Genomic DNA, 27,118 nt, shown 5'->3' on the forward strand with positions numbered 1-27,118 from the left:
TCAGTACAATTTATCCCACAAGAGATGGCAGGTATTTATTAACACTTGCATAAACCAGCAACCAAAAAATACCTTTTTTGTAGTTTGGGATGAACGGAACATTAAAGCATATTAAACCAACCTTGATAAAATTGGGTTAGCTACAGGATTCCCTCCATCTGTTTTTTTAATGTTCAACTTCCTTTCTTTTTAAGCATTTGCTATAAAGTTTACCTGCACTTCTTACTTTCACCGAGGACACAACTTTCCTTGGTTACTAGCCGAAGACTGTACTTGTTTAAAAAGGGAGAAAAACAAGTTTTGTGGTGTCAGCAGGTAATTTTCCAGCAAGCCGCGAGAGGGCAGGTTGTGTACAGCAGCAACCAGACTTTTACAAGCAACTGTTCAAGACCGGTCACAGTTTTAAAGCCCTCATGATTAAACTAAGGGCTAGCGAGTGGAAAGACCAACGCGCAGATCTTTGACCCTAGTATTTTGTATGTGCATAGGATCAAACTAATGCCCTGATTGCTTTTCTTCTGGGAAGGAAAATATCTTTCCACTCAATTGACAAGTCAGAACAGAGCAACTCCCTTATTTTGCCCTCTTAGGACTCTTAGGCAAGATCAGTTTGAACAAGTTAGCTGCTATGCTACATTTTTTACATTTCTCTACTCTCTCTCTCCTTCCTCTGCCCCATCATCACTGTCTCTTGCCCGTAACCAGTGCAGCTTGCAAAGCAAACACTTGGGACAGCAGCGTCCAAGCCTCCAAGGTGGTGATGCTAGCCAGGCACACACTATGCCCTGTGACTCAAATGAAAGATCTCATTCCCTCTGAATAGGGAATAGCAGCCTAGCCTGATTCCTAAACTTTGGCATTCACATCACACAAAAGACAAAAAGGTGACTGGTCTGCGTGGCTAGTATTGAGCAGGCCTAGAAGAAATATCAGAAATCACTACCAACTGGAATTCTTTATTCAAGGCTACAAAAGCAGAGTTTTTCTAATACTCAAGACCTTACAAAATGCAAAATCTGAGCACTCCATTCATGTAATATATTAAGCACCAAAGCAGTTACAATCTCTTCAGAACTTAAAAGAGAGCCACCTAAATGTGGTCCAAATCTATGTCTAAATAAAGAAATATATTTGGAATGTATGAGGGATCCTCCCTCTGCAGATCTGAGTAATGCAAGCTGTCCTAGCCTTGTTACCTCGAGCCCTGGGTCCCAGATTTTGAAAATGTAGGTCTAGATTCATGACCCAGTGCAGCAGAGCCAAAACAGAGAAGTATGAGCACCATTTTCAACTCCTGTCATAGGCCCCAAACACAGAGGTAAAACACAAATGCATACCTAGATGTCAAGGAACTCCTGCTCTTAAGTTTTAGGAGAATTTGAATTTTTTAGGAGAATTTGAACATATGGAATTGATCATGCTTCTGAAATTTACTGTAACCAAGGGGCTCCTATAGTATTTTGTCAAACACTATGAAACATTTTGAAACTTAAAAAAATACTATGTTATTCAGAATATTTATTGCTAACTGTAAAATAATATATTATTCAAATATGTGTGTAGATTAATAACTTTCAGTACATCTTAGAGCTGCTAAATGAAATCAAAATCACATTGAGGTAAAAAATTATCTTGGCTATTCAGGTTGGCTTTCTTCTATTTGCGTTCTTAGATATCTCAATCTAAATACGTAGAGGATGACTTACAAGTGTCACACACTCCAGATAACATTTGGTAATGAGAAAAGTCTGACCTGTCTTGGGCCTTGCACATATATACCCAGAGACTTAATTTATTACAATTCACAAGATAACAGGAAAAGCTGAAGGAAAACAATGTAGTCAGCTGCCGACGGAGTGTGTGATAAACTCTCAGCTAACATCTCACTAAGGCAATCAAGGTCACTTCCTACAAGAATTAAGCAAAGAAACAAAGAGAGGGCACTAAGCCTCCTCCATGTACTTTTTAGGGCTGAAGCTCACATTCATCAGTGGTTCAAAACCTCTTCTCTGCCTTTGGTGTTGGAAAAGTACAAGCAGCAGAACAAGCACAGACAGAGCTATAAGTGCTCCTCCAATTGTGGATCCAGCCATGACAGCCCACGCTTGGGTTTCTTCAAGGGAACCTGGAAATATGAAACATCTGAAGTGAGAGCAGCTCATAATTTCATTTTTTCAAATCATATGGTCAAAAGAATATGTCCCATAGCCTGGAAATGATGATTACTTGTGTGGCCTAGTGACCCAATGGCCACAGCGGAAGCCAGTAATGCACCATGTAACCAACACATATACCAGACATGTTTCCTGCCAGAGAAGTCTACAGCTGAATTTAAACTTCAATCTTTCATAGAAATGAAAGTGTTGAGAGCAGGAAAGATTAAGTGACAGGACAAAAAGATCACATTCTTATTTAATTTTGCCAAAATTCTTAATGATTCAAGCAATTCTTTAAATAAGGACATCTCAGCATAGCTGTTTCCAAGCTATTTTGGTGAACAGAAATCCCTCAGATTTTCCTATAGGACCACAGAGCAGCTCATTGCCAAATTTTTAACTGAAAACAGTATTTCATGTGGTTCTGCTGACTGACTCAAGATCTTATCCTCTGATTTTGAACTACTCTGGGGAACCACTGTCTTCTAAGATAATATTGGTCATTCTTATTATAACACTGCTCAGCTTGGCTGAATTTTATGTTTTCATTTATGCTTTCAGAAGCAAAAATTGCCTGCTCTCCTGTTCTGAAAAATGCTACATATGCTGAGATGACACAATTTACATTTGACTAAATATTCACCAAAACCTCTCGAAAGAACTTAGGGTATTTAAACATTAGTCAAACACACAGACTTAAGGAGACAGATGGCTCAGGAAGATGTCAAATTGACTATAAAAACAACTAAAAGTTTTGTGTCCCAATCTGCAGTCTCTGTCAACAAAACAGCTGAGGGCAATCATGCCCTAGTTCAGTAAGGTCCCAAAATGAATTGCTTACCACTTTACCATCTTTCAAGTAAGAGCCAGCAATGTATTAACTTATGTTGATTTCTAATGTGGTTACATGAAATAGAATTAGGAAGTTCTAAATTTAGACAAAAGAAGAGGCTTTGGGTGTAGAAGCTTCATTGTCTAAACATAAACCATGCAGACAAGGATAGATACTCTGCTTCACAGAGAGCTAACAATTTATTTAGGCGGCAGCTGAGAAGCAGCGGAATCACAGGCTGCCTTTGTTCCTCTGCAGCTCCTTCATGCACAAGGGGCCACAGAGTTTCCAAAGCAGGAGGGAGGACAGCAGTCCAAAGGGAGGAAAATTTGAACTCCATAAAAGAGAAGTTTAAATTTTCAGGGGATATTCTGTGGACACTCCTGAGAAAACCACTGCAGAAGCAGCTAGCATGGCTCCACAAGTCAGGGCTTCCCTGCATGAATGCAGCCTGAGGACAAGGGTTTCAGTCTTTCCTAGTCTATAGACCTTTAAACCGTCTCCACAGATTAAAACCACAGATAAAGGGTAAGCATTTAGAAGAAATTCCTGGCCTCATAAGTTAGATAAGCAGCTACTGCCTCTCAAAGGAATACTGAGGTAGAGAAAGAAACTGCTCAGATTTGATCTTTGGTAAAGCAGCTGAAGCACAGTTTTCATGTATCTCTTACCCTTGTGGCTTTTGCAAGCATCTGTTACTCATAGTTCAAAGTTTGGATTTCGTATCTAAATATTTTGCTTACCTGTTTTTTGTCTTTATCCTATTTGTGTCAAAGGTCATTCCAAACAAATACACAAACCCTAAGGCACATCACATCTATGAACATAGAAAACCTTTAAAATTAGGATTTTATAACACAAAACACCCAGATACATCTCTCCAGGGTATCCAAAGATTAATGCAGTTCACCTCTAATGAAATTCACAGCGCAGTATTATTCAGGGCCCAAAACATGTATTTCCTAAGGACCAGTGTTAGCCAGACAAGCTCCCTGACCTCTGACAAGGATCCTGTAACAGGCATAAGGGCATGTAGTGAGAGGACAAGGGGTAATGGCTTTAAACTGGAAGAGGGGAGTTTTAGGTTAGACATGAGGAAGAAGTTCTCTAGTATGAGGGTAGTGATACATTGGCACAGGTTGCCCAGGGAGGTTGTGGCTGCCCCCTCCCTGGCAGTGTTCAAGGCCAGGTTGGATGGGGCTCTGAGCAACGTGGTCTAGTGGGAGGTGTCCCTGTCCATCCGTTGGGGTTGGAACCAGATCTTTAAGGTCCCTTCCAACCCAAACCATTTTATGATACTATGATAAACAGTGTGGGGAACAGGAGCCAAAATAAAAGACTCCTCACCCCCAAAGGAGCACCGTTGTCAATGCTGGAGCAGTTCAAGTTGATGCCTTTTGCAGCAGAGCAAACTCTGTGCAGACTAGTTACTGCAGCTCACCTGGTGAGTTGTAACTACCTCTGTGGGCAACAATGCACTCATTGCCAATGAGCAGATGGAAAGACCCACGTGTTTTGTGAAAGATGCCTTATTTTCCATGTGTCTGTATCCTCGTAAACGTGAACTGCCTCATCACTAGGCTTGGAACAGCCTCCACTTCTCTGAGACATACCTGGCAGGTCGATGGCATAGGTGTAGCCGAGCTGCTCAGCAGTTTGGAAGAGCTCGTCATTGGTCACAGGAGGGAAAAAAGGGACCATGTTATACCTCCTGTTGTGACCGATGGGGGCCAGCTCCTCAGGCCAGGCATTGTCAGGGGGGTTAAACCGCTTCATCCACTCATCAAAGATGGCATCAGTAAAGGAGTGAAGAACCTGCAAATCCAGCCAGGGACACACACACACTTGTTAAGCTCTTTCTGAACTCAACAGTGTTTAAAACACTCTTGCCTAAGGTGGCAGCACCTTTTGAAAGAGAGAGAAGAGGATAATTAATTTAGGTGGGATTTACAGAACGGAAACTAGGAAAACTCATGAGAATTGAGAACTTATGTCCTGCATGGTACATTTTGTTGTATACATCCTTGTTGTGGCTTGTTCATAATAAGCCCTTTCTCCAGACAATTTAATGTCAGCTGGCAGTGAATGAATGGGCAGGTCCATCCTCTCAGGTGAGGGCCCAGGGAGCTCATTCAGGTGAAAGTACCTCTCAACCATATTTTGCCCTCTTTTGTCTCTTACAGGTAAGGAAAATTGTAGGAACTTTGACTCCTTCATGCTCATTTTATAATATGTCACCAGCTCCACAATTCCAGGCACCCATGAATTTGGTCAAGTCTTGTCCAGTGAGTTTATAGGTATACAAAGCACTAATATAGGAAAGTTGTTTCTAACTTGAGTTCAGACAACTACCACAAATATCTGGGGCAGTACAAACTAATTTCTGATTTAGTCATGGTTTTTGATTATCACCCTGAAAAAGAAATAGAAAATATCCTACAGAAAATTATCTTCCATATATAATTAGAACATAACAAAATAAAGTTTTCATTGTGTAAGAAAGGAATTAACATAGGAATTCAATTACTAAGAAAATAAGCTAGAGAAGCACTACATAAGTGCTTGGGCTAATTTCTCCAATGAAAGATTGCAATCTTAAAATAAAGGTAAGAAAGAAATTAATTGTATTAAAATTCCTCTATATAATCACTGTGATTTAATCTAACAAATAAGAAAAAATTGGCATGGATTTACTAGGAAAGCTGTGTAAGGGAAGTCAACTTTTTCACTTGCACACTGCTGTTTGTGCTGCTCCTTGCAGAGCAGCACTGTGCCAATGCATCAGTGAAACCACATTATTTCTGATCCCCAAGAGACCCTAAAGTTAGATGTGCTTCCTTTTAGCCTCTGAAGTTTTAAACACAGAAACATACTAGTCAGTCAACTGCTCTAAAATAACTAACCCCACTTTAAGTTTTTCTCCTTGTTGCAAAATTGTCTAGGATAAGCTATTAAATTTAGATACCACCTTATGAGAGGATTCAGGGCAACATGACATGAAACAGCAGCTCTTCTCCCTAAAAACGTCTTCTCTCTTTCACAAATCAGCCTGGGATTTCTTCCCTCTTTCTTTGACCACAACAGAGGTGTGGCAGTGTTCAAGAAAAGATGAAAGAATTTCTCTTTTACATTTAAATTACTTATGTTTAGGGAATTCACTTTTCTGCAAATATCTGGTCAGATAAGTTCCTTTGAGCCACAGCCACTGCCACTCATGCTGAGGGAAAAAGACGTACCACAAAGATGGGATCGTTGGCGGCTGCGTGAGGGAGATCACTGGTCCCATTCAGGAAAGAGTGAGCCAAATTATGAAGGCTCAGCATTGGTGAGTTAACGGCTCCACCTGGTTTATTGAAGCCCTCCAGCGCATTCCTGTGGATGGGTGAAAGCAGCATCAAGTAACCATATTTGGCTGACAAACATGCATGTAAAGAATACGCGCGACCCAGCTGGCTCTGGAGGAGCCAAAGGACAAACCTGAAGCTGAAACTGGAATTGCGGAAAAAGGGGGGGCTGTCAAACTCCTGCAGGGAAAGGCACCTCCTGACGTCCTCTGGGCTAGGCAGCTGCTCGTTGGAACCCTCAGGTGGCCTCCGCCGCAGTGGCCCTTCATCACTGCCATTGCACAGCGTGACCAGGCGGTTGTACTCATCCAAGCTGAGGGTGAAACAGACAGAGGCACAAGTCAGAAGCAGATTACGACACCTGGCTTGTTGGCCTTTTGCCCCATAGTATAAGAGAGGCCTCAGCTATACATGTGAGAGAGAAGGGGTTAGGGAATGACACCTCCTGAGGCTGAAGTTATGGTAGGACTGTCAACATGCCATGACTTTCCATGGCTTTGTGGCCTTTATGGACCATCAGTCATTTGGACCAAGACTGGCCGGGCTCATCCTTCGCAGAGAGAAGACACTTTAAAAAAGGCAAACACAACTCCCTTCACACCTACTCACCCCCCCAAGAGCTTTGGGAGACAGTTTTTGCCAGACAATCTAAAAGAGTCTTTTGAATTTTTTTTTAAATTTTCAGTCCTGAGTAAGGACTAGTTTTTTAACTCTTAACAAAGGGAAGAATAAACAGGAAAGTTGGACACTAGGAAAAAGTTATTTGCTGTGAGGGTAGTGAGATGCTGGAACAGGTTGCCCAGGGAGGTTGTGGATGCCCCATCCCTGGAAGTGTTCAAGGCCAGGTTGGATAGGGCCTTGAGGAACCTGATCTTGTGGGAGGTGTCCCTGCCCATGCAGGGGGGTTGCAACTAGATGATCTTTGGGATCCCTTCCAGCCAGACCATTCTATGATATGATTCTAAGTTCCAGTGTGCAAGGAATTACAGAAAACAGGATTTTGCTTTCTATCCCTGATCCCTTTTAGAAGAAAAGCACCAGCAATGGATTGCATCCTGTTTTTCAGGGCCTGGAGGACATCCTGCTATCACAGAGTTTGACTACTAGCTAAGGGGCAAGTACTTTGTGTCAGGGAAAGAAGGAGGGAAGGAGGAGGAGAAAAGAGCATAACACTTGCGAAAAAGTCTGTGCTATTCAATATAAAAGGAAACATCCTTTTCACAAACTATTGAAGTAAACAAAAGCTCTTCTCTGTTTAATCTTGGCAAGGCAAAAGTTTAGTCACTTCAGTTTTCAAGAAAACACAAAGCCCTATTCATCTCAGAGAAAAAGTAGGGGAAGATGTAAAGCCAGCTGGTGCCTAAAGCTAGAATTTCAAATAGGTTTTTAGGTACCCAGAGAAAGAGACTTTTGAAAAGCCCTGAGCTCTTGGTACCCCAATCTGACTGACTGCATGCTGCCCAGGAGCTGACAGAAGAGTGTTACATGAGTATTGTAACCAGCAGCATCTTATGTCGTAGCGCCCCAATCCTGCACGTAAACACCCATCACAGCCCTGCTCCCAAACCAACCGGTATATGCCTACAGAGAGCTGGCAGCAAGCACAGGGCTGTCTCTGTGGTGTTTTCTGTGTGAAATCTCAGCTGCTTCAAAGTCAGTCCCCAAGCTGCCCTAAATATATCAGGGCTAAGATCTCATCCAATACAAGAAAAGAGATGTTTTTCAGCCTGTCTCTAGCTTCCTGTATGCCAAAACAGTTTTCTGTTTCTGCTGCCAAATCAGTCAGGTGTTTGTTACAGACAACCAACATGTAGGCCTTTCTTCTTTAAAAAGATACTTGCCAGTGAGCAAACTCTCCATACTTTTGGAAACCTCAGATTGGCTGAATTGACTAAAATCCTGTTCGAGAAGAATTATCTTTAAAATATGCTTCCATAATACCAGAGGAGAAAGTCTACACAGAACCATATGCAGACAAATTGACCATGATTCCTAGTTTTTGTAAGGCATCTTGGCTCTTTTTCTGTCACTTGCTTATATTGAAAGAGCAGCCTGAGCTCTCAGTACTGAAAATAAGCAAGGTTTGGTCAGTATTCAAGCTTGCCTTAGGTATTCTCTTACCTATTACAAATTATTTGCCATCGGGAAAACCTGGAACTTGGGCTGATCAGCCCTGGATCATCTGGCCATGATGCTCCAAAGAGCTGATCTGTACAGACATCACATTCGTTTCTGCCTGTGGCAAAATTCCAGTAGGGCAGAGCAAAGGAGTCGTTGCCCATCAGTCGCTGCAATGGACAGAAACGTGTTAGTAGGGAATCATCTTCAAAGGAAAGAGAAAGAAAGGGACTCCTGCAAGTTGTTTCACTGGGTGTTCATTGGATATTTCACTGGATGTTTTGCTTTACATTCTGCACTTCAACTACATGGACTTCACAGTGCTGCTCCAACTCCTTTCAAAAGACTGGGGTGTTAAGTCAGTCCTAGCAAAGACATTGTCACCAGTTACTCTGGTGTTGGTCTGTGCTTCTTTTGGCCACGTTAGGCTTTCTACCAACTTGTGGAACAGGCAGGAGAGCAGGAGCAGAGATGAATTAAGCCTTGAGGAACTAAGAGGTTTTCTGAGTGATGTAAGTGGGTAATGGGTAAAATTGTGCATGTGGTTTGCTTCCATGCCAGAAAGGGTAGCCCTGGGGAAGAACAGAGGAACACAGAAAATTTGCTTGTGCTTGCTTGTTAGTTATAATTTCATGCAAGCAAGATCCTGCAGCTGTTTTGATACCAACCATTTTCATTAGAGATCTGCAAGGCTGAAAGGCAGTAGCATTGCCAAGGTAGAAGTAATGCAAATGGAAATGAGTCCATGCTTCAGCAACTGACTGTCGAGAATGTCAACATATATTTCTTCAAAAGATTTATTGCTAAATACTTGCATGAATTAAACATACAGTACAGCACATTTAAAAGAGGTATTATTTAGAGTTGCTTTTGTTACAAGAGTATCTTCACCATCGGGAGATAATGTCTACTACCAAGTTTTATATGTAGGTGTTACTTTGATTTTATTAATAAATGCTGCTAATTCACATCTTCTGTCCTCTGTTGTGGAGATGAAGACAAAAATATCCATGATAACCTTTACATTGTTGTCCACAGCGAGAAACTGTTCAGTCCTCAGTATCTTGAAAGCACTAACTTGACTTTAAACAAACAGAATCAATGAGCCAACACTCCTGGAAGTTTGGTTAAGAATCTGTCCTAGGAAGTAGCTTACCCTTGGTTGGCTCAGCAAAGTCACACAGCAAAGTCACACAGCAAAAGAGAGAAGCTGCAAGAAGAAAGGGATAGGCCATTCAGCTAACCTGCAGGTCTCTCTCCAGCAACAGCAAATGGTACCTATGCCAAGTCACAAAGGCAGGTCCTTGATGGGAGAAATCAATACCTGTGAAGGGGCGGCCAGGTCCTACAAAGGGAAGATAAAATAAGCACTTAGGCACCAAATAGGGCTCAAGAGAAAGTAGTAGCTTCTTCTATTGCCTGGAGTGGAGTTAAACAAAAATCTGCAGCTCTGCGCCTTTGGAAAGAGTGCACACATGGGAAGCTACAACGTTTATGTGGGACAAGTGAAACAAATTGTGGATGTTTATTTCAGCACTTCTCAAAACCTCACATTCCCCCAAAAGTTTGATATTGTGAAGACTTCTTATCACTTTAGTGGATTTAGGTCTTAGGAAGCAGTCTTATTGTCTAAAATCCTAGCTCCTTGTTAATATGTACTACATTAGCTCATTCTCTTCCTCAGCCACAGGACTTACACCATGTATCTATCAAGAGAACCTCAGCATTTTCGATAACCTACCAACAGTAATTCAACATCCTTTTTCAATTTTCTTCAAATCATGCTTGTTATTTCTTGTATTGGGCTCTTGTTATTACACATGAGAACTAAGACACTCAAAGGTTTCAGACCACTTCTGAATTTATTTATCACTGCAGCAGCACTAGAAGTTGCCTCTTTCCCTTTCCACATGACTGTCCTATTCCCTGAAGGACCTTTTCTCTTGCTAGGCCAGAGATTGCCTCCTTCAGCCCAGCAAAATGAAAGTGTCAGAAGGGCATGCTAAATGAAACCCACTGCAGGGTAGCAGATACCTCTAGCAAGAAGGTAGCTGTGAGCTGTTCAGCTTGCATGTAGGACTGCTGGGTAGAAAAGCCATTTAAAAAGCTGCCTCTCCCTGCAAAAGCTGGTCTTTCTGAAATGGGGCTAGCATAGGTACTTCTGTCTAGAAGAGCAATGAGAACCAGGAATCTTGATTTGGGAGAAAGCATAGGGATAGATACCCAAACTTCTAACCTGCTTTGGTTTTAAAAGCTGGCTGTGGTTAGTCAGTCAAATCCCATCCTTAGTGACTTGTTGAAGGCCACAGAAGGCAGTAGCACTCGGGACCCCCACATCTCTGCATGGTCTCTCCCTTCACCACTGCAGAGCCTCTTTCCCACTGCTACTGCATCTACCTTGTCATGTGGACTAGGAACACCTTTTTGAAGTCAGTCACTGTATGACCACACTTCAGTTCACCTAATGGCAGAGCCTGTGAACTGCCTCCCTGTTAGATGCGCACCAGAAGCACAGATGGTGTTCTCTAGTTGTCACAGGGTGGAGGGACTAAGTTACAGCAGACCTGAAGCACACCTCCCTCAACTGTGGGTGGCCACTGGCTCCTCAGCACCCACTGCTTCACTCCACAGATCTGCTCCTGCTTTGACTCACTGCTCAACAAAGTGGCACAGCTGTGTTAAGCATACTTATCTTTGTTCAGCAATTATAATTTTCACCCTTTCCTTTACCTGCAGAGTCTATTGGACAAGAAAAAGGATTGTCAAACACTGGAACAAGCTGCCCAGTGAAGTGGTAGAGTTACCATCCCTGGAGGTATTTAAAAGATGTGTAGATGTGGTGCTTAGGGACATGACTTACTGGTGGATTTGGCAGTGTGCTAGATTAACTATTAGACTTCATGATCTTGAAAGCCTTTTCCAACCAAAACGATTCTGTGACTCTTAGAAACCACTAACCTAAAAGTGTGTCTCTTACTGAGTAGTAATGAAGCCAAACAAAGTAGTTATAGATGCTACAGTTGACAATTTGTGGTTCCTCTCCAGTGGGACCAAGCAGACTTCTCCAGTGCTGAGTTGCAATTACGTAGTCTGGGTGAATGGTGGTCTTTGCATGGTCTAAAGCATCGAAGAACTGCTCTCTCTCCTCTGCTGTCAGGGAGTGGACATCCTTCCTAACAACTGGTGGCTTCCTCACCTTGCAGTCGGGGCCAGTCCAGCCAAACTTGCAGTCACCACAGTTATAGCCAGCAAAGTTTCCTGAATCAAGAGAAAAAGAGCAGTCACGACATTATGAATCAGGGACAAACAGTAAAATGCAGAAGAAGGAATGATTAGCACTCTTTTTCCCGAAGAGATGCCAATTCCTGGAAGAGGCAGCAGCTGAACAGACTGACAGCTTTGCCAATTGCCTAACCAGAAGGATGGCTTGCTTCCCAGAGCCATGGCAGGGCCAGGAATCACACTCAGCTGGTCGGGGAGGGTGAAGTGCTGGGCAAAAGGCTTGATGCCTTGGGGGTGCTCAGAGCTCTGTGAAGCCCTCGGGCATGTGAGGAGTGCCACTGAACAGAGGGCTGAGCTCCTCAGGTTAGGCACGTGATGATGGGTTTTGCTCACTGGCTCTCAAGTACTCCCAGACTTCCAGGATCAAACCCAAAAAAGGGCCAACTCACGTGGATCCTTAAGCACAGGAAAAAAAACCCTAAACAAAACAGTTCTCTTAAGGACAAAACCTAGGGAAAACTAACATCTGTTAGCAGTGTATCTGGGACCCAACACAATCCAGGCCAAGCACCAGGGCTGCTGCCAGTCATACTTTGAGCATTATTAAATGGTGCTGCAATAAGAGCATGAGAAACCTTGCAGTGCTCTCATTCCCAGCTGGCATCATTCCTAAGGCAAGTAGATGGGTCCACTCAAGGCTATTAGCTCAAACCCTCTAAAGTGCTGGAAGAGCCCAGGAAAGCAGAGCTTGCTCTCAGCATGACCTCTTGCCCACCGTGGCAGACTGCCAGCAGCAGCAGAAAGGGCCTGCTGCAGCGTGCTTTGCCTTTGCTGGGGGAGACTGGGAAGGACTGTTCCTACAGTGGACATTAGCCTCCTGCCCTCAGGCAGGCAGGCTGTGGGTCTAGCAGTGGTGCTGGACAGTGAGCACTGCTGCTGGGGGAAGGAAGGAGTGGAGGGGCAACCAGGAGTCCTCTGGGATCACCCCTCAGTTCTCCAAAACCTGCACTGAGTCTCCCTAGTGCCACTCTCCCTCCAACTCCAGCTACATGCTCACTCCACAGCAACCATGGCAATCATCTTCCAAAATGCCATGAAGTCTCACTGCTCCCCCCACATATCAGTACTGCTAGACCCAGGACAGGCTTCAGGCTAACATGGAGATGGGGAAGTGGCTTATAAAATGTTCCTGGACGGGCACACATCCCTACACTGTAAGGTTGAGTTTATGACCAGAACAACAGTTAACACTAAAGATGTCAGATCATCGGGACTATAGGGCTTATTATCTGTTTCAAAGACTCCCAAGGTTACAAGGGCTGTTATCAAGAAGGCTCTGTAGGTTATAGCTGGCTCTAGGATAAGGGCTGCTGAGCTCTAAATATTTGAGACAGACTCCTGTGAGATATACCAAGATGGCATAAGGACTCTTAACTGTAGGTTTGGAGAGCTTATGATTACTTTGGAGGCTTTGAGATCTATCAGTTTACATGCTATCATGAAGCTTAGGACCAGTGCTAAGGTTAGGGACCAAGAGTGTGAAGACTTCAACAAGGTTTTGGATCATGCACAGCCCAATGGCACACTGTCACCGTTTGACTCGGGTTCGGCAACAACGCTCTCGATCCCCTCCCCCTCCCACCCACGTAGGGAAGGAGAGAGAGAAAAAGAGAGAGACTTGGCTGGATTGAAAACTAAACTACACAGCTTTAATTAAGCACTAATGATATAAGAAAATATATACAATTATATACAGATATGTTCAGGTATGTGCAAGAGCCTCTCGCCTCTCCCCACCCCCCCCAGCAACTCCCCCAGCACTCTCCTGAACTGGAACAGTCCAGAAGAATTCCGGAGCTGCTGGAGAGAGCACAAAGTGATGAGGGTCAGGAAAGCTCGACCCTAAGGGTCAATGGTGCTGGATGGACGGAGTCCTCCCCGGACACCGGCCATGAGCAGAAGAGAAGGGAAGAAGAAGCAAGAAGGAACTTGTCTTCTGTGGTCTCTGACCTTCCTCTGAGCTTAAGTAGATATATAGAATGGAATATCTCTGGCCAATTTTGCTGTCTGTCTAACTCAGCCTCCTAGAGCGGGGACACAGATCTCCCCGTAGTGTCTGAGCCGGTAGAGTGAAGGTGCGACCTTGAAGACCCAGCAGTTACAAAAACATTCCTCTCTTACCAGCCTTAGTTAGAACACATGGGTGCTAGTTAAAAGAAAGCTTGCTGAAGGGGAAAAAAAATCAGTAAAAGAAAATTCTCTTCTTCCTGGCTCAAACCAGGACACATACCATGAAACACCAGCTTCCAGGTGTATGGCTTACATTTCATCCTGATGCTGTTAGTAGCAGCTAGCCTCAGCTGTCATGTTCCAACTAGAACAGAAGGCACCCAAAGCCAGGGTTTGCCTTGGTTTGGGGGGATGAAGACTTTGCCAGAAAAAGCAAGTAGTTTATAGTTGTACAAAAGAAAGAAGGTTGCATGGATATGATATTATGATGAGGATAGAGATTATGATGGGGGAAAGCAACATGGAATCAAAACACTGATTTTATCATGATATCCTCAGAGTTCCATCAGAAGAGCACAACTGCTTTAGAGATGACAACTCAGCCTAGCTATTAGGGTCCATTACATAGAATCACAGAATCACCAAGGTTAGAAAAGACCCTCAAGATCATCAAGTCCAACTGTCTGCCCTACAGCCCCTAACCACTAAACCATGTCCCAAAAAAACACTTCCACCAATTTTTTTAACACCTCCAGGGATGGTGCCTCCACCACCTCCCTGGACAGCCTGTTCCAATGCCCCACAACTCTCTGTGATGAAGTTTTTCCTAATATCCAATATGAACCTCCCCTGGCACAACTTGACCCACATACTCCAGCCTATACTGACCCAATGACAAATATCAGGAATATCTTGCAACATTGCTTACTTAAGCCACGTATATTGCACAAGTTTCAGTACATGGACCACAAACATTTAGAAAGCAGCTGTTGTCTCCTTATACCCAAAGGTACAATTCAATCCTTTAGAAGAGAAGGAGAGCAAAGCAGGAATTAAATGTGAAAAGGTCTCTCAATAACTGTTTTTGAGACTGGTGGTCACACGTCCAGTAATTCAAATTACCTATCTACTCACAGTGTTAGATAAGCATCACACGGAAATACAGCACTAATAGAAGCAAAGTTAGTGCAGAACCAAGTTTGTTTGTCTGATCCTGGTACAACAAGACCCCACCAACCACTTGCTGAGGCTCTGATGGTGCCTATTCCTCACTTGGTGAGGGCCCTTTACATCTATGCAGCCCTTGATGTCCAAGATCAGTTTATTGGACAATATCCATCTTTAAGGTATATTCTGTGTGCCTCCTCAGCCTATGAAAAGAAATTTGCAAAAGCTTGAAATGATGAGTCACTTTTGCAGGAAAAGAAGCTTTTTTCCATCTATATGGCATGTGGAGCCAGGCAAACCAATGACTCCTCACCTGGTTCCCTTGGGCTGGTGCTTATTATATCCCACTGATGCTTTGCAGAATTTTCTCCCTTAACTGCCTAATGTGTGAAGTAATCCAAGGGTTCCATTCTTTCCACCACTTGACCAGACACTTTTCAATGGGACATAAGCTTTTATTGAGTAATAAGGAGAAAAGCAGTGAAGAAGAGACTGACAAACAGAAGGAGCCAATTTCCAGGCGAAGTGGTACTTCACACTGTAGTATTTCTGCTGACTGTTGAACATTTTCGTAACATCCTCAGGTCTGTCTGGCAATGTTCTCTTTGTTATTTTCTTTCAACAAACTCCATGCATCACAAGATTGTTGTTATGCAGCAGCTGAAATGGTGAGAAGCTGGTGGAGCTCTGTAGGATTTCCCACACTGCAAACAGGGATGACTGTTGTGCTCAAACCAGGGCTTTTTATGTCCCACCCAAGACACTTTTTCAGCATTTGTTTCTAAGGCACTCTTCCAGCCCCCTGGTCTGGAAATGATACATTGCTGTTTTCAGAAAGTTCATTTACTGCCCTGTGGACTTCCCAATGTATGTGAAATACATACAGTGAAATGTATGTCCCAGTGTCTAACTACTTAGCTTCAGTGTCTGCTGCACTGGTGATGGCGGATGTCAATGGTACAGCTCTAGGAAAGCAGGAAAAATAATTTCATATTATCAGCAGATAGCACACAGTAGACATTTTCAGTGAGACAGAGAGACCTTCTCAAGATCCTTTTAAACACAGCAACTATAAGAGCATGCAAGGACTCATGCCTTGGAATTTTTTTGTCTTCAGTGACTAACATGTCTTCAGTGACACTTTTGCCTTCAGTGACTTCAGTGTGCTTCTCCTCTGAGGCTATGCCAGGGACAACTGAGATTATTCTCACCTCTTGTGGTTCCCAGAGTATATAGTGTGGGAGGTCATTCTGGCACAGACACAGGAGCTCATGTCATAGATGGGGTCCAGATGCTCCCTGCTTGTTCCACTGCTTTCCAGGAATGACCATTGTACTGCTGCTAGGCAAAAAAAAAAAATAAATCATCTGGGATGTTTCCCCTACTAAACCTTTTGTCTGGAGATGGGATCACATGCCACGGGAACTGTCTTCTTCTGTGCCTAATCTCATAATCATTAATGTTCATCTTTCCCAGACAAGTTGGGTGAGTCTGGCTGTTTCTGTAGGCACCATGACACTGAGAAAAAGGCAATTCTTATGACACAACACTTAGTATGTGTTAATAGACATCATTGGTGTACTCTAACAGCAGTTATCACATACCACTGGAGTTGCTTCTCAAGCCCAGTGATTGCCTGAGCTCACAGACAGGGATTTTTCCACCTCTGAGTAGTGATAGCATGTGGTTGGCGTTCAGACACTGAGCGTAGTACAAATTAATAACTCTAACAACTCAGTGTCTTCAGTAAAAGGAACCCATCCAACACTCACTATCTTCTGCCTTGTTTTATTGTACCAAGGTGAAACCTGAGCAGCTGTAACACCTCTTCCTTCCAGAGAGACCAGCTTAATACACATGATTTATTGAATGGAGAGAAAAGATCCTTTTTAGTCTTTGTCAGTCATTGCATTAAAACAGGAGTTAGATGGGATTTGAAACACCAGCATGTTGCACTATGCCAAGAGTAGGATCAAAATTGCTGCCATGTGAGACAAATGGCTCTGTCTCTTCTAGCTCTTCATTTGTACATACTGTTAGGCTGTAGGTTGTGGAAAATCTGTACCTAGCACAGACTCTAACAAGGTCATCAAGCAGTATGGTTATAATTTAGTATTATCCTACAGTCACATTGCCCTACAATAAGTAAAATAAGTGTTATTTTATAACTACTTCAAAAGCTCAATTTTATGTAATGGAAGGGCCATCATATCAGATGCCTGGCCTGACTGGCAATTTGCTTACACCTAAACAACAGAATTTAAACCTTCTGTCCCCAGTGTGACTATATGTTTCACTGGAGAGTGAAAAGATTAAATACTTTTTTTCTCTAAAAGCTTCTATGGCAAAAAAAAAAAATCGTGTTCTGCACATGTCCACATGTCAACCTTAGAAAGCGGCAGGAGAAAAAAGAATGATAATTCTGTTTAACTCCTCAGTGAACTTAAACTACGTCAGTGTTTAATCACTGTCACAATCTGTACTACCAACCACATGACTGACTGCAATATTTTTTTCACTATAATCCTCTGTACTAAGTTTTTAAAATGCTGTACCAGATCTGTATCCCATTAGTACAATTTTGTCCTCTAGAACTCAAAATAGCATTTAGTTCCCAAATCTTCTAAAACAGTATTCTTCTAAACTAAATTTAACTACCCCACTGAAACACTACTTTATTGAGTCAGGGCTAGACTAGTGCATTCAACATTTTGTCTAATTCACCACATACACCTTACTGAAATACAAATTACTCTATTCCCCTTCACATAGCTCTGTGTTGTCAGGTCACTTCACTTCAGGAATTTATATAAATGGAATTAATATGAGTTGCACCCAAACCAACTGTAGAACACATATAATGGATTCAAAACTGAAATAAGACACAAACTAAAATCTCTTTACTACCTCCCAGCTATGTTCACATCATAACCACATCCTTTTTCTAGAGATGATACTTTTGCTGCCACCAACACTTTGAGTGAAACAAGCGACAAGCAGCATCCTGACAACAGACTTACAATTGTCTTTTTGACCATGACCCTTTTTGCAAAAAAGTGGAAAGCTGGATCTTTCTGTTGTACTAATTTTAATCTGTTATATTTTTCTGTAGTTAAAGAAACAGTAATGTTGGTTACCTGCTAAATCCTAGAAATGGAAAAAAAATGTGGAGGGGTTTATTTTCCTTAGGAAATTTACATTAATTTAAGAAAAAAATATAAAAAATAATCTGAACCCACAATTACCATTTATCAATATTTGTTTGTGATTGGGATTTTCTTGTTGTTTTTGGTTTTTTTCCCTAGAAATATTCAGTACCTAGACCTGGATGGATAAGATTTTAAGACATTTTTCCCCAGTGAACAGCTACAACAAATGATCAATTTTTCAGAGTTCCTTTTATCCTTAGCTATTAAGTTTTTAGCAGAAAGCTCAAATCGATTAATTTGTTGCCAGAACTCCAGAACACTTCAGAAAATCCTGGTCCCTGATCCTCTCAGCTCTTCCAGGTTTCCAGATGTGCAGCCATCAGCTATGTGACACACTTAAATGGCACTGTCTAACCAACTCCAATACGCAACATGGCAGTTGGAGTTCCCATAGCTTATCTTTTACACCATGGCTAAAATATAAATTAAACAGTGCCAAGATGGCACTGAAACACAACTGTTTATATTGTTAAAATGCTAGAAAGAGCCTTGGCATGCGTTGGAGTTTGCACAAGCCAGGAAACATTTTAAATAGGCATTTTGCACATAACATTCATTTGCCTTGTCTTCATAAGAAAATAATAAGATCCCTTAATAGCAGAAATGTGCACTGCTCTGTGTCCCTTTGAATGAACATACTTAATTTATGTTACCTGCCAGAGGTACCATAGCCCTAGGTGCCTAATAAAGACCACACCTCTTAAAAACTCTGGTGTGCAAACAGCCCAACAGGGCATATAACTGGGAAAAATTAATACAACAAAATACTAATAAACACAGACACACTATCACCAGCATTGTAAAAGCATTAGATCCAACAACTCAAATCCCACACAGTTGTGCACTTCTTCGCTTTCTCCCAGGAATGCCTCTGCATCCAGCATCAAGTTGATAGAGCCCAGGATACCTTTCTGAAAATCATCCTTGATAATTCCCCCCAACTTAATGTTTGATCATGGGTATATTCAGATAATAAAGACTGCAAGGAGAAAGTGGAATAGAAGTGAAATAAAAACACAGCCAGAGAAAACAGATTTACAGAGCCAAAGAGAGTGGACAGCGCAGCAGAAGCAAGCAAGGCTAAACAAAGGCCCTGTATTCTGGCCATGTAACTTGGGAACCAGTCCTGCAAATATTAGATACCTGTGCTTACCTCTACTTCGACAAGCAAATTAATGTCTGCCTATGCAAACCACATCTGTCTGAACTGCTGTTGAATTTACTCCCAGGTTTTGATGCCCTAATTACTTAGACTGCACAAATATAGGTGTATGCCCAGGTGCTTCAGTGCTTTCCTAAATCAGGGTCCATGCCTATATGTGATACCTGCCTTAAGTTTTGAAGGTATATAAGAACCTTTAATATTAAAGTTTAAAAAAATAAAATAAAAATCCAATTTCTTCTGCAAGGTGTCTGGAAAAGTACTTCCACACAAGCATTTGAAATCTAGTCAAAGGAAGAGAAAAAAACCAATTCCTACTTAAAGTCTGCTGCTATTATTCTGAGGAGCTTCAGTAATGCCAACTATACATTCAAGTCACCTGCTACTAGCTCTCTGCTTTCAGTTGATAACAGCACTGCAAAACTTAACCTTGTGAGAGGAAATTTTCTGCAAAACTTCTTTCTCTGATGGATCTCAGCTTTTTGATAGTGAGAGCCAAGGCATATTTTAAACAAAACGGTTCAGCTGTTGAAAGAAAGCAGGTTCTTCTTCACATGCTAGAAAATTCAGACAACGTGATGTTTCCAACAAGAAATTCCAGGCTGGATTTGAAACCTGCCTACCAGGAGACTTGAGTACTAGAGATGTGCCTGGCTTCTGGTACCATCTCGTGCCAGCCCTGCAAAGTAGCCTGGGCTGAGGCTGCAATTCCTGCTCATTTTAACACGCCTTCAGCCAGAGCTGCTGCTGAAAAAGAGTCCTGCTGCCATATTCTGCCGTGACCTCACCTTCCAACTCCTTTCCTCCTGCCAGCATGGGTGAACTGTTCTTAATAAAACCTGATCCCTTTGGCCTGGTTAGCCTTCAAGCACACCCCCTCCTTGATCTGTTTCACCTTCAGCATATGAACATGGAAGCTCATGTGAAGTCTCAAGTGGGAAGGAGTGGCTGGAGATGGGTAGAAGGACAGGATGGCCTCTTCAGGGCTTGCACAGACCCATTTCAGATCAAAGTGAGTTGTAGACTTAGTTGATAACCTTGGGCAACACCCTGGCCAGATATCCACACATTTTCAGTGCACAGGGGTATATCATGCTGCAAAGTACTAATCCAAGAAGAACAAGTCTCTGATCAATGCACACTGATCCAGGTTCACTGCACCATGATTAGCAGTGACAGAGGTTTAAACGCAGCAGTGAAATGTCTAAAACCCTGTAGAGATAGATGATAGGTGGCTACAGGAACAACTCAAGGGGCAAAGAGGAAAGCCCAAAAGTCTGCATGAAAGAAAACACTTTTTCAACTCTGTTGCTCTGAAAAAGTACTGATGGTATCATGAACATGATAGGATTGTAAGGAAACTGATAATATTTGAAGACTTCTTGATGTCTTATGCCATCAGAGATGTTTCTAGCCTTCAGAGGAAGGTTAGCAGACCCACCCATTCCTGTGCTCTTACCCCAGCACCCCTCTCACCTGTGCACCGACAGCTCTGGTTGAAGAATTTGAGGGGCCACCGTTCCCGGTCATCCACATTTTGAAGCGTGTAGGGCCCACTCCAGGGCTGACTGTCCACCTGCACCCCTTGACACTGTCCTCTGCCCTGCAGGGACCCGCAGATGTTGTCTGGCTCCATCCCCAAGGCTGGACAGCAGCGCTTCGAGCGAAGGGCCTCCACAGTCATGCAGGCGCGGGGGAACTGTGCCTGCGCCCAGGGGGGACAGCAGCAGCTCAGGTAGCCCAGCCCAGCCCAGAAGAGCCACCTCAGGGCACCCATGAGGACTGGGTGCAGGCTCTGCCTCTCTGCTGGATCTGAGCGAGCAGAGCAGGGAGAGCTCCTTTGTGGGACAACCTGGCCCTGGCCGACTGGGATAATCCCTCTCAGTGCTGAGGGTGCTGGTGTCGGGGGCTTGGTTAATCCCAGCCTCTAACTGCCTTGAATGCAGTTCAAAAGACTGGAGCTTCGGCTCTGCAGTGCCTGCCCAGCAGCCACGGCTTTGAGTGGGGCTTATCTAAAGTTTGGGAGAAGCCCTCATTAGAGGGATTAGCACGGCACAGATCCTCGTGTTTTGCACATGACATCAAGGGCAGAAAAGATGCCAGAGTGAGAGTAAGTTCTGTGAGCTCTGGCAGCTTGTCAGGAGAGTGAATGCCTTGGATTTATTTCTCCAGGTCTTTCATGAGCTTTGAGAAATCGATGGTCTTGTTTTAGCTGAGGTGGCTGGAGAAACAGGTCTGTTCTTTTCAACAAAACCCTGTAAACAGTTGACAAACAGAAGAGAAAACCCCTTCTCTTTTCAGTTCATTCACTGCAAGATAATACCTTCTGCTAAAGCAGCAGCAGTAGAAAATTAACTGGATATAGATGCATAATTGATGAAAATTAATAAACCTGGTAGAAACTGCTTGGGATGGAGACTCCATTGGCTGACCGCAGAGCTCTACTGCTTGTGCTTTCAATATGCAAGTGGCAAGAGGAGAAGGGTTCCCCTCTTAATAGCCCTCTTGTATGTAAAATAAATTATTTAATTGCTTTTAAAGGGTGAGGCTTCCTTATTTGTTCTCTAATCTTTTCCCCGTCATTACACCAGAGGTTGTTTTGGGGCTCCTCTGGATGCTAGACTTTCAGAACTGCCACAGCCAAGCATTTATTACCCACCTGGCAGGAGACAGTGAGACAGTCTTTAAGATCAATACACACACCAGACATGCAGACAAGTGGTTTGGTTCAGGACATCAACAAAATCTACTTTAAAAATCTGCTAGCATGCTGCAGCTCTTGCCCACAGTGCAAACCTTATGTGCTAGAAGAATAAAACTAATAAATCAAAGTGAAGTAGTGATAAGTCAGGAGAGGAGTCTGAAGCAAGAGTTATTAGTCCAGCTCCACCATACTAAATAAAAACTGGCAACTCCTTCTGCTTCACTGAAAGCTTTCTCTACCTCCCCCTACACATTAAAACTGTTCAGATGTATTTGTAAGTATGTATAATGAAAACATTGTGCTGTGGTTGTGTCTGCACCATTCAATATTTCCATGGATGTCCAAACACAACATTCTGGCACAAGAAGTCTATTATCTGTGCACCAAACTTATTGCCATAATGCAGTTAAAGAATTCATGCACACTGCAGAGATTGTCATCAGCACTTTCAGGTTCTCCAGTCTTTATATTAAAAAATTACTATTTGCCAGGCAAACTAAAATATGATTCTACTTCATTTTTGGAAGTCCAAAGCCAATCAGTAATACCACATAGTCTGAAATGGGTTTTGACCCATCTCCCATAGGATTCCATTTACCTAGAACTGGCATTTGCCTGCTGCTCTTCATACGCATGGAAAAGACAGAAAGTAAGACTAGTTGCTGGAAAAATATGTTGAAGAAGCTCAGGAGTTATAAATGGAACTACTAATTCAAAACACTCTAAACTCTCTGTACTGCTCAGCACCTGAACACACCTCTCTGCTGTGGGAAAGATTCCTTGAATCTAGGTTAGACAATCACAGAATCACAGAATCCTAAGGGCTGGAAGGGACCTCGAAAGATCATCTAGTCCAACCCCCCTGCCAGAGCAGGGTCACCTAGAGCACATCACACAGGAAGGCATCCAGGTGGGTTTTGAATGTCTCCAGAGAAGGAGACCCCAGAAACCTCTCTGGGCAGCCTGTTCCAGTGCTCTGCCACTCTCACAGTAAAGAAGTTCTTCCTGATACCAGTTCTACCAGCATACTCACCGAGAGCAACTAAAGTGAAGACAGATTTATCAGCATAACAAAAAAAAAACAACCAAACAAACAAACAAAAAAACCAACAAAACCCACAAAAACACCATCAAAAAACATGGATAGGACTCAGCTAGCTGACTAAACTCCTAAACTGAGGCATCTATATGCAAAATATGTGTCTACACAACCTTTATAATCAAAGCTGGTTGAGTTCAAACACTCCTAGGAAGATACCTGCTGCCATTTAAGAGCTTACATGAGACAAAAAAAGTAAGCACAGGGAAAGGCAAGGTGCTCTGCCAGGCAAGGCAACGTAAGGTAAGGTAAGGAAGAGTGCTTCTAATGTAGCACATGAGGAAGGAGAAATGTGTTGTTTTCACAGAAGTTAGAGCATGAAGAAAAGTAAAACTGGCTAGATGATAATATGGAGATGACTTACATGAGGAGAGGTAAGAAAACTGAGAAGAGTGGCATGTATGTAGCTTTTCTTATCATTACTTCCCTCCGTGACTGCTACAGTTTTACAGAACCAGGAGTGCACTACAGCATGACCATGCATTACTAGCACAAATGTAACACTGGGCTCTGCTCCTCAGCAAAGCACCAACATTTTAGGAGTGCCCTTCCTGGCTACATGGGATCACTTGGACAGAGAAAGAAACGACAGACAAATCCCGAATCCTGGCGTCACGACGTCAGTGCCCCTTGCAGGCTTGCCAGCATTGGAAGCCATGCAGAAGCCACAGAGCAGAATTACAAAAAGATACATGTCTTTCAACTAATCTTCAGGAAAACAGCCAGCACTGTCCATTCCTTAGTGCCTCACTGCTCAGAGGTTCCTGCAGCTTCCCTTCAGCTTTTGTACTTAAATAAAGGAGTCATTGTTAGGGCTGCATAGTATCAGCACTCCACCAGTTTACAAAATAGCATGCTGAATTACTTCTGATTTACAATGGAGTTTTACTGTCTCTTGAAAACATGTAGTGCTGTGTGTTGGCACTACTGCCCAGAACTTCTTGTCTGCAGCTATCAGAAAACTTTTCAAGGCAGAATATCTGAGCACATGAGCAGTGGTCAACGCCCCCTTGATCCAAACTGCCACGTCAGCACCTCTGAGCTATATGTCAGGCTACCACATCTGAACCTGTGTTACATTTGTTACTTAAAATATTTAGGTTATACACTGAAAGTACAGGAAAACAGTATTTCAGCTACCTTGTAGTCTGGATTCATGCCCAGGTTCACCCCTAAGAGCAAACTCGTCAGCCTGTCATCAAAAGGCAGCAGACAAAAATGCCCATACATATCCAATGTATTTTTGGGATTCATACTTTTTTTTTTTTTTTGAAAGAGGAAACAAATTCAAGGAATAATCAAAAGTACAGGCAAAGAAACCACTGAACACAACTCACTCGAGTAACACAGAATTCCTGAGCTGAATAAACAGGCAGTGGGTTTAGATTTTTTTCTCAATGACATTATTGTTTCTCAGGCTCCTACTACTGTACTCAAGCACAGATTAGCATCAAGCCAGAAAAGCATTTAGCCTTTGGAATTTTTGAAAGAATTTTGGCCAAAATACAACATTCTGCATATAAATGTATGTGGAAATCAGTATATCAATAAAAAGAATAAACCACCTGATCATAATGTCAGGTGATAATTCTGGAGATAAAAAGAAGAAAGAGAAAACAAGGAAAACTCTGGACAGGTAAAAGATCAAGGTCAAACTGGAAAGAAAAGACAGGAGGAACGACACCAAAGTATCTGACAGACAAAATAATTTTTAAATTAAAGCAAAAAAATAACCCCACCATATGATAAGAAACAAACTTACCCAGTCAAGTGAATACATGGTATCTCAAGCTGAGCACCCAAAAATAATGAACACTTCTGGAAAATTTGGCCTTTGTGAATACTTTTTTCTTTGAAGAAAATATTATACCTCCAATTTTTTTCTCTGCTAAACTCCTTTACGTTTATTATGGGGCATTTACATTGTCAAAAACCTCCCCTGAGAAAGAACAGGTTCTACTTCTGTCAAGCAAGTTTCAATTCTAGACAAAAAGGACTTAGCGAGAAACTCAAATTCTAATACCTTAGTATATTTTTCATTGCTCCAAAAATCATGTCACATACCTTTATCTTACACATGACATGAAACTGGCCATAATAAGAATGTTTTCAATGGAAACAAACTCATTATAAATCTCTATCCAATGAGAGACATCAAACCCATCTTTTTGTTCCAATTTTAAGTAACAGATAAGTATTTTGGCAGCTGATTTCAATTGCTGTGAATTTATTGTACTCCAGATTTCATAGAGTAAGAAACATGACCTAAGGCAGGTTTTTCCAGCACTGCCATTACTGTATTACTGGAATACTTATGGAAGTCTTTCACTGGAAAAGCAAACCTATTCGTTATACAAGGTGGAAGTCAATTCAAGACTAAGATACCTTCATTATGCATCTACCATGTATGCATCTATATAGGAGCTACATGTCTTTTAAGTTCCCATTATACAAAATAGATATCTAGTCTAAAGAGTAATTCACCTGGCAGGAGAGAGAACTCATAGGCATAGATTTTCTAGGAGTTCCAAGAAAATCAGAACACACTAGATGGTAGGTAGAAGAGTGAGCTGGTAAGTGACCCAGTTGAGATAACAGCTTCAGTGTGAGACACCAGAGGCTCCACAAGTAAGTAAGTGAGCCATTTTAAGTGGCCTGACAAAAGAAAAATCTTACATCTGGTTAAAAGCCACCTCCTATATACTAAAAACAGCCACCAAACATAAATAAGTGGGAAGAAAGGCTTCCCTATGTCTGCTGATCTCGGTTTTGACTCTCTGAGGTACCCAAGTGCAATCAGATCTACTCAAAATTGTATAAGCCATTAGATCTGGAAAAGAACAACTCAGCACTTTCAGAAACAACCTTCATTCTCTTAGGCTTACATGTGAAAGCAGTACATCTCAGAAAAAGTATTTTCTCTAATATATCAAAATTTTCAAATCCTTCAAAACTGCAATAGGGGATGACCTAAGAGGAAAATAGTTGCCACTCTGTTTACTCCTATGTTCATCCATTACCCATGTAGGTTCCTTTATCCTTTCCTTTCTAGTAAGTCTGATGATAATTCTTCAACCTTTTACACCCTTGCACTTAGATCTTTCTATTCCTATCTCTGTACTGATTGGGTTTTTTTTACTTTGAAATTTATTTGCTCATCCCTGTTCTCTCCCACCCTCCTTAAGAGCAGACACCTTTCAGTCTTTCCTCTTGACTTTTCTTTATCCTTCCATCCTTTTCTGTTTTTTCCCTCTTACACAGACTCCTATTCATTCATGTCTTCTCTTTTCCTTCCTTCAACACAGATCACTGCCCCTCTGTCTCCCTGTCCTGCAGCTGGGAGAATGAGGCCAAAGTTTGGGCATAAAGAGCAGCTTTGGTGATCTCATGATCCTGCCCTTGCTCAAAATCTCTCTTCATATAAACAGTCTAATCAGCTCCTGCCATCTCATATTTACATTATTCATCCAGTTCCTTTCTAATTTGTGGACTTTGTTTCCTGAAAACCAATTTACATGCTACAATAGATTCACATTGCTAGAAGGGCAACTCTGAGAAGAGCATTCTGGTCTAGGTTTCACAGAAAATACATAACACTTCTTTCTCCAGTGTCCAAAATGTGTAGGAACACAGATGAAAGCTTAACCTACCAAAAGTTTAAATAAATACTATGCTGACTGGCAGATTAAACCATCCTGAGTAAGCACCATCACTCATCTCAGCATCTTCACCTGGCAAAGGATGTGTAAGTAATATCAAAGAGATGTACCGCTCTACAGCCTCTGTTATCTGCCTCTTCACCACAGATGGGATGACCACCTGTCTAAAAGCTGTTGTCCAAAGACTCCAGAGTTATTTTGTATATTATTTATTATCATCTTCTAACCAGGGCTAACTATAGAGGCAGTCATAGAATATAAAGTAAGATTCACTTAAGAATGAAAACATCTGCAAGGTAAAAGAGCTAAATCCCAATTACCCTGTGGTTCCCCAGCATTCTCTGAAGGGAGAGAAGCTTCTCCACAGGACGACTCTTCCAATATTCAGACAGGCATCTTGGCATGGTCAGGTGGCCTTTCTCTGTCCTAATTTCTC

At 42.3% G+C, this 27,118-nt stretch overlaps 1 protein-coding gene across 1 annotated transcript; it reads right to left on the reverse strand.

Annotated features, from left to right (window-relative positions):
• Positions 1 to 1,505: 1,505 nt before the first annotated feature.
• On the reverse strand, positions 1,506 to 21,176 carry DCT (dopachrome tautomerase). Its single transcript, XM_051626422.1, has 8 exons — positions 20,697 to 21,176; positions 11,409 to 11,708; positions 9,695 to 9,795; positions 8,454 to 8,620; positions 6,466 to 6,645; positions 6,225 to 6,360; positions 4,602 to 4,803; positions 1,506 to 2,125 (listed from the first exon to the last, which is right to left on the reverse strand). The coding sequence occupies exons 1-8, from the start codon at positions 20,995 to 20,997 to the stop codon at positions 1,944 to 1,946; spliced, it is 1,569 nt and encodes a 522-aa protein (XP_051482382.1). The 5' UTR covers positions 20,998 to 21,176; the 3' UTR covers positions 1,506 to 1,943.
• Positions 21,177 to 27,118: the final 5,942 nt, after the last annotated feature.

This window comes from Apus apus, chromosome 1, assembly GCF_020740795.1.
Source record: "Apus apus isolate bApuApu2 chromosome 1, bApuApu2.pri.cur, whole genome shotgun sequence".
NCBI classification, from domain to species: domain Eukaryota; kingdom Metazoa; phylum Chordata; class Aves; order Apodiformes; family Apodidae; genus Apus; species Apus apus.

Bases quoted from the DNA above. Each gene is read 5' to 3' on its own strand.
- DCT (XM_051626422.1), bottom strand. From the start codon at position 20,997: ATGGGTGCCCTGAGGTGGCTCTTCTGGGCTGGGCTGGGCTACCTGAGC. The intron at 11,709-20,696 runs GTGAGAGGGGTG...CTCTTGATTCAG, and splicing joins CCAGAGCTGTCGGTGCACAG to GAAACTTTGCTGGCTATAAC. The intron at 8,621-9,694 runs GTTAGCTGAATG...TGTCCATTGCAG, and splicing joins TGCTGGAGAGAGACCTGCAG to CGACTGATGGGCAACGACTC.